This window comes from Lolium perenne, chromosome 4, assembly GCF_019359855.2.
Source record: "Lolium perenne isolate Kyuss_39 chromosome 4, Kyuss_2.0, whole genome shotgun sequence".
Classification (NCBI taxonomy): domain Eukaryota; kingdom Viridiplantae; phylum Streptophyta; class Magnoliopsida; order Poales; family Poaceae; genus Lolium; species Lolium perenne.
In genome coordinates this window covers 57,197,405-57,209,480 of record NC_067247.2, presented here as the reverse complement: position 1 = coordinate 57,209,480, position 12,076 = coordinate 57,197,405, and the positions used below count along the sequence as shown (strand labels likewise).

At 43.8% G+C, this 12,076-nt stretch overlaps 2 protein-coding genes across 2 annotated transcripts; one reads left to right on the top strand and one right to left on the bottom strand.

The window, feature by feature from the left end:
* Positions 1–1,835: 1,835 nt before the first annotated feature.
* Positions 1,836–3,651, top strand: LOC127292622 (uncharacterized). The gene is made up of 6 exons (XM_051322067.2): positions 1,836–2,121; positions 2,220–2,327; positions 2,418–2,542; positions 2,615–2,715; positions 2,814–2,873; positions 3,354–3,651. The coding sequence occupies exons 1-6, from the start codon at positions 1,899–1,901 to the stop codon at positions 3,436–3,438; spliced, it is 702 nt and encodes a 233-aa protein (XP_051178027.1). The 5' UTR covers positions 1,836–1,898; the 3' UTR covers positions 3,439–3,651.
* Positions 3,652–4,158: 507 nt separating this feature from the next.
* LOC127292621 (uncharacterized) lies at positions 4,159–7,637 on the bottom strand. The gene is made up of 2 exons (XM_051322065.2): positions 7,000–7,637; positions 4,159–4,847 (listed from the first exon to the last, which is right to left on the bottom strand). The coding sequence occupies exons 1-2, from the start codon at positions 7,541–7,543 to the stop codon at positions 4,219–4,221; spliced, it is 1,173 nt and encodes a 390-aa protein (XP_051178025.1). The 5' UTR covers positions 7,544–7,637; the 3' UTR covers positions 4,159–4,218.
* Positions 7,638–12,076: the final 4,439 nt, after the last annotated feature.

The following is a 12,076-nucleotide window of genomic DNA, read 5'->3' as shown; positions in this document are numbered from 1 at the left end:
AACGCGGGTAAATGCAAGCTCCAGGACGGCCACCTCCAGGCACGAGCTCCAGGACGGCGCTGGCCTCCGATGGGGCGGGCCGGCGTGGTGGACTGAGGCGGCGGCGCGGAAGTCCTCGGTGTACCACACCGTGCGCGACTCCTTGCCGACGCAGGCCGCGCTCAAACGCCGCCAGTGCCGCCATGGACTCGCACCCACCATCGTACGCGCCGCACTTGCCCTCGAGATTGTCCTGCAGTGGCTGCACGCCAGCGCCTCCTCGTCGCCGACCTCCGCACACGCCGGCCGACGACGACGGTGTGGAAGTCCACTCTCGACGGGTCACCGCCGGCCTCATCACACAGCACCACCGTGTTCTCCGCCCCAGCCTTGAGGAACGGCAACGGCACGTGGTAGAACCGCTCCGACGTCACCCTCCGCCTTGAACGTGTCACGGACGAGGACGGGAGATGGAGCAGCCACGCCGGCGGACCAGCCGCATCGGCCAGATTAAGGGGCCGCGAAGCGGAGATGACGGGAGACGGAGCAGGCGCGCCGCCGCCGGCGACGGAGGACTTTGGAGTGAGAAATTTTGAGGGGAGATGGGCAGCAGTGACCGCGGCAGTCACTCCCTTTGTCTGGTCTGGGAAGGAATCTCCGTGTCGGGCGGAGCAAAGGCCGGGAAAAGACAGGACTAAGAAGTGCACACAACTGAATTCCTCCTCTTCTTTTCTCCGGATCTCAAAGCAACCTCATATTCTGTACGGTACAGATTACTTCCTCACTCATTGCTGCGTGTACAAAATCCACACTCCGTGTTTCATCTGAAAAATGTAGCACCTTTGTTCTGCCTCAAGCCGGCGTTGCCCCGCAACGGAGAGCTTCTAAGAGCATCTCTAAGAGATTCCTTAAACCAGTCAAACCTGTAAAGTAAACTAACTGCTATTTTACTGTTTTGTGTGAAAGGAAATCCATTTCAGAAGCTGAAGCAATATTTAAAAAAATTCAAACGCCCTTCAAAATGAGTCTCCCGCCCATTGTATCTAAAGTTTCGGGTACAATTTAGTCCCCATAAAAATCATTAACTGTTTGTTGGCACAAGGCAAATTTCAGCCATACCGTCAAATGGACCGCCACCAAACTCGCCGAAATCCGGCCATATTCCGCCATGACACCAAAATCTTCACCTTCCGCCGAGTTGGCTTAATTATGACTAATTTCCACCAAAATTGAAAGCTCGCACAAGCACATTCATGAATGGAAGCACCACAGAACGTGCAGAGGAGTAGAGTGCATCGGGGCCACGACACGGGGCGCCTCCAATGGTGCACCTCCAGAAGGATGGGCGGAGCTCGGGAGTAGGGCTGCAAAAAACCTAGAAACGTGCGAGCAGCTCAAGATCGTCTCAAAAATAAAATAAAATAAACCAAGTAAGAGTATTTTAGGTAGCTCGATGTAAGAACAAGCTGATCTTAAGCGACCACTATCTAGCAAGGTCCCAACGGAAAAGTCCCAGTTGAACCTGGGTGCACGTGAATTCAGGTGGGAAATGCATTTTCCAAATGTTAAAAAATTCTGAAATAAAAATAACAGGGTCTGTGTGCATGTTCTATGTGTGCGTAGAAAGTTTTCGCGGAGAAACCACTTTTTTATTTCAGAATCTAAAAAAGACAAAATACGTCACATATATACTGCTATATAGCCCTGCAAAATTTTACTTTTTTGCCGAGGCAAAATAAAAGATTTTTTCGTCACAAAACTCATGTCGAGGGTACATGTTTGAGATCACCTTTGCACGCCTTGATCTTCGCCTTGATCTTCCTAATACGGATTTCCTCAGCGAAAAACTGCCGTCGAAGACGGGCGCGTAAGCACAAAATGGCGTCGTCTGACGGGCCCACGCAGAAGCAAATCCGGCAATGACCATGAGCGCCCCAACGCCCGCCATCCACTCGCTCAGCGCGCCGTCGCCGGCGACGCCACATCTCCGGCGCGCCACCTGCGCCGCCTCCACCCTCCGGGAGTCCTCGCAGAGTCCGCAATCGCCTCTGAGCGCCTTCTCTCGCCGCGCCGCCCTACTCGCGCTCGTCCTGGCCGCCTCGCCGGCCCGGCCCGCCGCAGCCGACTTCTCCTTCAGCTTCCGTACGGACACCATAATCGTCTATTCAACCGCCGGTCATGAATCTTTCGACAGCGTACGCGCTCACTTCTCTGATTGCTTTTCTTGCTGGTGCGCGCAGCTGGGCCGAAGGAGATGCTGCGGGAGCAGAAGAAGAAGTCGGCGCGCTACCTCCTCGCGCCCATCGCCGCCTCCCGCGAGACCCTCGTCAAAGCCCAGGCCCTTCTCGGTATTCCGCCAATTGCTCAACTTAGTTCTTAGCCTAATGTGGTCCGCTACGCCAGTACGGTTCTCTGACAACTGTGACTTCGCAATGCAGCTTCGGAGAACGCGTCCGGTGCGGACGCCGAGGAGGTGAGGGGGCGGCTGAGCGCGGCGGGGAGGGACTGCGTGCCGCGGGAGAGGAACTCAATAGTAGCTTTCCAGTCACGGACCGGCGTCGAGGTCGGGAAATTTCAGTAGCCAATGGGTGGTTTTGTCTTTGCATTTCAAGTGTTTGATGGAATTGCCTTGTAGGTCTGCACATTCAGCTTGATTCTGAAGAATGCCGCGTCGCTGCTCGACAATAAAGATCCTCTCAAGGTTGAAGCTGATGCTAGGCTTGCCGAACTAATAGAGTAGGTTTATCGTCATTGCAAACATCCTCTTTCAAGAAACTTGTTGAATTGATGTATGTTTTGTTGAGTAAAACTGATGCCTTACCAACCTTGTGCAGGTCATTCGCTGACCTTGGAACTGTGGTGGATAACAGTAACTTTGAGCTCAGTGGTGATAGGTGAGTAATGTGCCCATGCCACTTAACATGTATTTTACTCAATAGGGAAAAAAATGTCCATAAACGACCAGCCACACCGGTTTAGCTGGGTTAAAAAGACCAACCAAATACCAGTTTCATTACTAATGGTTCTACTAGTGTTTCAATTTTTTTTAATTTGCTAGTCAGGTAATGGTTGAAACTGTTTGAAAAACAGTATTTGAACAAACCTAGGTCTCTATTGCCATCACATGCTATTTCACGCATTTTCTGTTTCTTTGGCGTGGAACATCTTTTCATGTTCCCATTGAATAATTTTACACTTTTGATCATCAATACTACATAGGAACTCAATAAAAATGGTGATATACTCATTCCTCGATTTTCCTTACAAGAGGAGTTTTAGAATGTAAATTATAGTTCTTGATTTTCTATGGAATCACTTTGGAGTCTTTGTAGCATTGCAAGTTCAGTTGACTTACCAAGTTCACTGCATTGCAGAAAGAAGATGAAGGATGACCTGCTGAGCACTATCTCTGCTCTTGATAAATACGAACAGGGTGTTAAGGATTGTTTAGGTGTATAGAGTATTATTGAATAATTTCCATTAAGTTCAGTATGAAGTACCTCTTGAGGCCTAAATCATTTCAGAATGGTAATTGTTTCCGTTCTATCTGTGTGGTAAGCTTTTGTTTGCCTCTGGCCGCCTTCTCTCATCAATGCCTTTTCTTGTCCAAAACAGTTTTTATATTTGGTTCGATATATGGTGCCTTTAATAAATAGAATTGATCCCCTTAAATAGTAGCGCAAATGAAATAAAAGGAGCGATCAGGGAGGTTCTGTCTGTAGACTGTTTGTTACTTACTTCAATGTTTTCTGTCTGCTGTGTTCCGCAATTATCGTTCTGGTTGCTTCCTCCAATATTTTCCTTCAGTACTCCCTCTCTCACAGTTTATTAGGCGTGCGCGTACCCCTAGGTCGCAAATTTGATCAAGTTAGCATTAGTTATATGTTATAAAAATTATATCATTAGAAAGCTTAGATGTTCTATTTTCTAATGATATAATTTTGTGGAAGTGTGTATCACCTTCTTTCACTTAGGTATACCACTTGCTTGTTTCATGCTCACAATTATTGATGTTTTTTTAAACTGCGGTTACTTGGAAGGTATTATAACTGGATGAAGAACTGGGCAAAACCTTGGCAGTATATTGTTTCTCTGACAAGATTTTGTGGATTATCTCAGACTGGGATGTATTACACAAAGTCACATATGTGTTTGAGTGCTAATTGATTCTCCAAGAAATCAGAAGAAAAGAAAGAGGCATATAATTATTTCAAACAGCGACCCAATGGACGTACAGTCCTACAAGATGGTATGATCATCTGGAGAAGCGGAGGCTTCTACTAAGTACAATCTGCGGCATGGTGTGCCATCCTCTGGATTTGTCTCCATTGATCTTGGCAATCTCCTCAGCTTATCAAACATATTTTGTGGGTGATTTAGCAGACCAAAATGTGCTTGTGGATCTCCAATTTGTGACAACATGGCCTGAGAGAACCCGATAGAAGGCAATAGGAGATCAGGGTTGTCATGGTAAAAATGGTACATCGTCTGAGACAGTGCGGTGGCGTTCTTGTTCATGAAGTCAGCCAGGAGGACTGTGCAGGCTGAGGCGCGACATGCTGCAATGGTTTCGAGGACTTGCATTGCATGCACATGATGAAGGTAATAGAGGATTCCTTCAAGAACCCATATGGTGTTTCTTTCAGGAACATATCCACAGCTCTGTAGCTTGGTCATCCAGCCAACATCTCGTATGTCGGCAGGAACCCTGATCAATGATTTTGCCATCATGGTGAGTTTCTGATGATTTGAGGAACTGATTGCTTCATGCAGAATATCAGATTTCATTTCTAGGAGCTCCGAGAAGTCTAGTTCAAATACCGTGCATTCCTTTAGGCAGCTCAGTCGATAAGCCCTTGCATCCATTCCTATGAAAACATTATTTATCCAAGTCAGTTTTTCTTAATCTCAAAGTAAAAAATGGTGTACATATGAATATATCTGCTAATGAATGAATTTCCTCCTAGTGCTTCATCAAGTTCTTATGCAATTCTTCAGAAAACATGAGAAGGTAGCTCACCAACATTGTTGGATTCATACATGTTGACGGATTATTGTATTGTCTCAATGTTACACATCCAAATGGAAAATGCTAGAATTTACTCGTACAGCTCGAATTGTTTCATCGGCTGAAAAATGCTCTATGTCTCTATAAGGTTTGGTTTTGTGCAATTCCTGAGAAAGCATTAAAATGTTTAATGATGAACCTCACATGCATACCCAAAATGCTGAATACATAATGATATTCAATGAACCATCATGTATCCAAATGAAAGTTTTCTTGTGTGACTTTGGATTTCTATAAATGCTCACCCATAGCTGATGAAATCGATGAATTGTCTTATCTTCGAACATTATATGTTTATCCTTTTGTCCCCTTAGATAGATGCCAGCAAAATATCTGGTATATTTTATTGAATGAAAAATAAAATATCTGGTCTACATGGTGCCAACTGATGATAGTATCTAACAACAATCCAAATGGCAATATTATGGAGGACATAAATGCACCAGGGTCTTGAAGACATGAAGTTGATAGTGCCATACTGCCATGTGCTCTCTGGAGTCTTGACAAATCGCACTCAGAGACTCACAGTGCTTATACTACCTACAATTCACATCCCCACATTGCCGGATAGCTTTATTCTTGCTCTAGTGTTGCCGGGTGTCTGTATTGCCAGCCACAATTGTATTTTGTTTCCCTTTGCGTCTACATGCACCATGATAACGCCTCTCGTGGTCCTTGTTTTTTTCTTCCAACCTCTTACGGTTAAGACCGGAGTTTATTGTTTGATCAATTATTTTCCATAAGTGGACCACATAAGTTTCTGCCACATGTAAGATGGCAGCGTGGAAAAAGACTAGCCGGCCAAGTCAGGTAGAACGGCACAAGGGAGGGACCGTTGCCTACGAATGAAACTCCTCTTTGAGATTTTGTGGCATAATTTTTCTATAGATTTTAAGTTGGTTTTGGAACTAGCATTGTGACAATCTAGTCTACCAATGGATTGTGACAATCTCGTTTACCTAAATGTTTTTGTTTTGTTTTTAGTACTATCTTAACTAAAGCACACACAATATTTTTGTATTTCCAGTGAGATGAATCATGAAAAACCTTTGGACAGTAGAATTTTAACAACTTTCATATGATTTAGTAAAATATGTTATAAAATAGGTGTAACTCTATCTTCTTTAAGAACAGACAATCAAATTATATTTCTACATTTTTAGCAGTAAGAAGGTAGGAAATGTGATTGCACACTTCCTAAATGCCATCTATTTGGGCGGAGGTAAGATTGCTCTCGGCTAAATATAAATGAATATTAGTAATTACGTACAGAGAATGGATTATGTACATACATGCATGCATGTGGTGTGTTCTAGACCGTCGATACCTTACTTTCTGAAACTCAATAAGTAGGACAACTTATCTTGTAGCCAAATGACATGTCGACACCAAGTCTCGACTCATTTTTTATTAGATTGTGTTGTGTTGAAGTAAATTGATAAGAAAAAAAAAACTCTAGCGCAGAGAGTTGGGTCATATTTTTCATAGATTTCCCCGCAAAAAAGTTACCGTAGATAATAATCCAACTAAAACCTAAAGCACCAAAATAGAACACTAGACTTGCCACGATGATGAAATATATTTCATTTTTCTTTTAACCGACATAAATTAATATTTTTCCTAACGAATCATAGACTAACTAAAAGTAATTAACTCAATGGCAAATCATGCAAAGGCGATACCACTGAATAGTTGAGTACAAAATAAACAAATAGTCGACGCAAGGGCATTTAACTAGTCGACTGTAAAATAAACAAATACAGTAGTATAAGCATGATCTGGTCCTCTGGATGCATGTTATCATCGATCACACATGCATGCAGCAATGCATCCCTATAATAAGCATGATCTGGTCCTCTGGATATGCATAGTGCTTATCAAGAATCACTGTATACTAGCTCAAAATTTTGAATTCGTGATACTGCAGCAAGGCATTTCGTGAATGCACGAACCTGCGCCGAGGAGGACGACCTGCGGGGCGCCGCCGAGGTTGCTGACGGCGGCCTCGATGCGGGCGTCGAACCAGAGCGTCCGCACGGCGATCATGACCCCGGGCACCTCTCGCGCTCCGGCGCGCTCGTCACGGCGCATCTTTTCGTGGAGCCCCCGGAGGTGTTTCTCCCCGGCCAGCACCCCCGCCGCCGGGTCCCTAACCGCGCTCGCCCACAGCGCTCGCGCCGCCGCTGTCTGGCACGCGCTCTGCAGCACAGGTCCCCACTCCGCCTCCACCCGCGCGTGCAGCGCCCGCACCCCCTCCGGCGCCTGCTGCTCCATCACCGCCTCAAGCTCCCCCTCGCCTTCGCCATTGACCCCGCCGTCCGCCACCAGCTGGTGGTCGCCATTGACGCGCACGTCCTCCTCCCTGGACGACATGATCGACCAGAGCTGGCGGCTCCCGGCGGCCTCTGCTTTCGTGGGCACGAAGAGGTAGCGCTGCGCGGCCAGCCGGCTCCGGCCACACAATGTCCTAGCTGGACGCACATATAGTGTACGCATAGACGCCACCAGCTTCCGGGCCGGCGAGCGAGGACGTGTGACGACGTTCAACCGGTCGGCCGATAAACCTCCCTCGCTTTACGTCGATCGCTCGTTGTATGGAGAGGCGCGCGAGGAAGGGATAAGGAAACAGGACCACTCGTCCTCACGGTGGGCTTAGCCGGCCAGCTTGTGACTTGCGCTCGCGATGTCAGATCAGATGTGTGTGCGGGTGGTGCGTGTTTTTCCGGGAGCTCGCTCGCTCGCTCGTACGGCATGCGTCGGCCGGCGAACTGTGGATCGACGGCGACGGCACTAGCGACGGCGCGCGTCGGGTTGCTAATTAATAGGCGACTGGAGCTGTCGTCCGGAGAGGGCATGCAGGCACGTGCGCGCGCGGGCGCGGCCGGTGGGTTGATCCGGCCGCGACAAGATCGGCGGCGCCCGCGCCCTTTTGTTGCCAGCTATGCATATCACTTTTCTTTCGGATGTGCATCTCTGGAAGTTTTAGTTTGACTAAATTTATAGAAAAAGCTGCGAATATCTAGAACACCAATTTAGTTTTATTATATTAAATTTTCAAACTATATAGATTGGATATTCTAAATATTGATAATTCTTCAGTTCAATGTTTTGTCAAACTTAGAGAAAATTGACTTCGGAATTTTTTTAAAGAAAAGGGGCCTCGATGCATTTCCTTTTGTTTCATTATCTCAGAATTCAAAAAACTTTACAAATAACGGGTCACAAAAGATCGATACATGAATCAACCATTTAAAACTAGAAAAAAAACATGTTGCACCTATGAATCAACTGGTAAGCATACTAACAAGCAGTCAACCACACTGGTTGAATAAATCTTGTTTGTTGTTTCCAATATATCGGCTGCATGCAGTCTCCATGACTGCCCTCTACTCCTCCGACTGGAGATATAACCAAATATGGATCCAATGCGTAGCTGATGAGTGCAGATTGCACACCGTTCGGAAACCCCAAGAGAAAGGTATGATAAGCACGGTAGCAAGTTTTTCCTTAGTAAGAAACTAAGGTTTACTCGACCAGTAGGAGAAAGGCGTGACTTCTGAAGGTGTTGCTAGCTGACTAGTGGTAGGGCGCACTACCGGCGTCAACAACAACATGGAACCTGCACACGATACAACCAAAATACTTTGCCACAACTTAAAATGAGGTTGTCAATCTCACCGGTTTTGCTGAACATAAAGTATTAAATGTATCGAGTGGAAGGAGATGTTTGTAGTAATTAAAGAGAACATAGCTTGCAGTAAGTAAACAAAGCATGATTGCAGTGGTTAAATTTATCAGTGTAAAGGAAAGGATCGGGTCCACAGTTCACTAGAGGTGTCTATACATAAAGATAAATAACATGTTGGGTGAACAAATTACAACTGGGCAATTGACAGAATATCGACCATACATGACAAGATGATTACTATGAGATTTGTTTGGGCATTACAACATAATACATAGACCGAATCCAACTGCGTCTATGACTAATAATCCACCTTCCGGTTATCGTCCGAACCCCTTTCAGTATTAAGTTGCAGGCAACAGATTATCGTATTAAGCAATGTGTGTAAAGTAAACAATAGAATTATCCTTGGATATAACATTGTTGTTTTGTCCCTAGTAGCAACAAAATATCTACAATCTTAGAAGTTATTGTCACTCTCTCAGAAAACTAGAGGCATGCACCTACTATCGAGCATAAATACCCCTCTTGGAGTCACAAGCATCTACTTGGCAAAAGTATCTACTAGCAGCGGAGAGCATGCAAGATCACAAATAACATATGACATGAATATATAATCAACCTCAACGTAGTATACAATATTCATCGGATCCTAGCAAACACAACATTTAGCATTACATAATGATGATCTTGATCATGTAGGGTAGCTCACAAGATCTAAACATGAGGCACAAATTGGAGAAGATAATCATTTAGCTACTGCTATGGACCCATAGTGCAAGGATGAACTACTCACCCATCACTTCGGAGGCGGGCATGGTGATGTAGATGCCTCCGACGATGATTTTCCCCTCCGGCAGGGTGTCGGGAAGAGCTTCAGAACCCCCCGAGATGGGTTCTCCGATGGCGGCCGCAACGGAACTTTTCGTGGATGGAGACTCAGGTGTTCAGGGTTTTCCCGAGATCGTGCTTAAATAGGTGGAGGACTTAGGTCGGTGGGGTGCCGGGGTGGCCCACACCACCCCTAGGCGCGGACCCAGGCCTGGCCGCGCCTAGGGTTGGCCTGGCCGCCCTGCTGCCCCTCTTCGACACCCATCCGGTCTCTGTATTCGTTACAGAGAAATAGGCACTTCGGCTTTTGTTTCGTCCAATTCCGAGAATATTTTCTGTACAATTTTTCTGAAACAAAAAATAGCAGAAAACAGGGAACTGGCATTGTGGCATCTTGTTAATAGGTTAGTACCGGAAATCATATAAAAGTGCAACGAAGTGTAAGCAAAACATATATAATATAAATTAATGTAAAATAAGCATGGAGCATCAAAAATTATAGATACGTTTGAGACGTATCAGTAGCCAACAGGATAACCTGCAAAAAATAAGGATTTAATATTTTTAGAATACAAAATCATTGTGTGTTCTATATGGCCTAAAGTAAAGCGCAAACTCCCACCCAAATTTGCACTTTATGTTTCTTATTGACCCATGCAACTTATCCTGAACAAGTTCATTATATTAGTTGAGGGTGACATGTTAAAGGTCTGATGAACAATACACCATATAAGTTTGGCAAGAGGCTATGCTATAAAAAGTTGTTAAATTGTTTCGTCCTGATTATTAAAACAACACTTCATATGCCCTCATCATATTCTCTTTGCTAAAAGTATTTTGTGATGTAGAAACCATATTAAAATCCTAATTATTAGTGACACTTTTATTTTCCAAATATATTTGTGGAGGAAAGCAGTATGGCCATTCATGTGGTCTAAAAACAAAGATTTTACTGTGAAAACACCTAAGCTAGTTAGCTTCCAAACAATAACATCCTCATGTTCCGACACATGTAATGTAACATCCCATGATTTGAGGTTACGAAAAAGAGGAAACGGATGTGTGCATTGCATTCATGCACATGAATTTATGCGCTTTTAAATAAAACTTATCACGATAACTGAAGTTTCACTTGAGTTGGTGGAATTGAAGTAGGTCATCAAGTAAAGTGTTGTAAACTTCAAAGTTACCTTTGTTAAACCCTTGTATTGTATAGGGATGAATTGATTTATGGGTTAGATAAAATGGATTTAGATGGATAAAATACCAAATCAAGAATCATAATATGGTATTCCTTGTAACAACATATGAATATTTATTCAACTGTAAACTCCGATTGAGGTGTTTTTGTGCACATTGAATTTGTATGGAGGAGGGTTACAACACTGTGGTCTTGTATATTCATTATATTGTGATGGAAAATTGCACTTTCCACCTTTAAAATGGATAAGTTCGGGTACCTTAACTCCTCCATATTGCCTCCTTTCTGCATGCTTTATCCATAGAGGTTCATAACACCGACACATACCAAAGACAAGTAAAAGTGATGGATTCCTAATAAAATTACTAGTTGTGCAAATCTCTCATGAATATGAGTCAATATTTGTAATCATCCATTTTAGATATAGTCAAAGCTAGATAGAGCATGTAATGAGACAAAAAGCGTATGTTTATATAGTGAAAAAATATCGATTTTTTTTATCAAGAACTGTAAGGCTTGAGCCCCACAATATTTTATTAAGGCAAAAGGAACACTTTAAAAATATTTACAAAGGAAAAAAGAAACTAAATGAGAGAGCCAATCCATCTTGACAAACTCTGAACATGCTTCTCTTTCACTCTATGCTTATGCAGAGTGATCTCCAAAATAAAACGCCTCTTCCATCCCCTAAACGATAACAAAACTCCTTAAAAAATAGACTCGTTTCTCTGCTTCCAAATATGCCAAGCTGCTAGAAAACCCACTTCGGAGAAGAAAGGATTACTGAAATTTTATGTGCTACTGAAAAGATTATCTCAAAAGTTGACCCAGGCTCCCACTCAATCTGCAAATAAGTCCAAATACGAATGCTGAAATTACAGTGGAAGACCAAGTGCATCCAATATTCTGTGGCACGTGTATGTCAAAGCACACAGTGAAGAACATTTGAAACATTCCAATGCCTCCTCCGGAGCATATCTTGAGTATTAAGTCTATCACTAACCAGCTAGCCAAGAAAAATTCTCAGCAAAACTTTAATCTTCCATATCCATTTGAAAATACCACCCGCAGGTAAGTTCTTGAAACAATCTTTGTAAAGACAGATGGGAAGTGAATCCCCCTAGACCATACAATAGACCACCTATCATCCCTTTCAACATCTAGGTGAAGTTGAGAAAATTATGAGTTGAACTTAGAAAATTCATAACTAAATCATACAAAAAATACATATAATATACCAAAATGCTCACAAAAATAAATCCTATCTAACTACATGGAAATCTCAACCAATTTAATTAAAAAAACTTTGAAT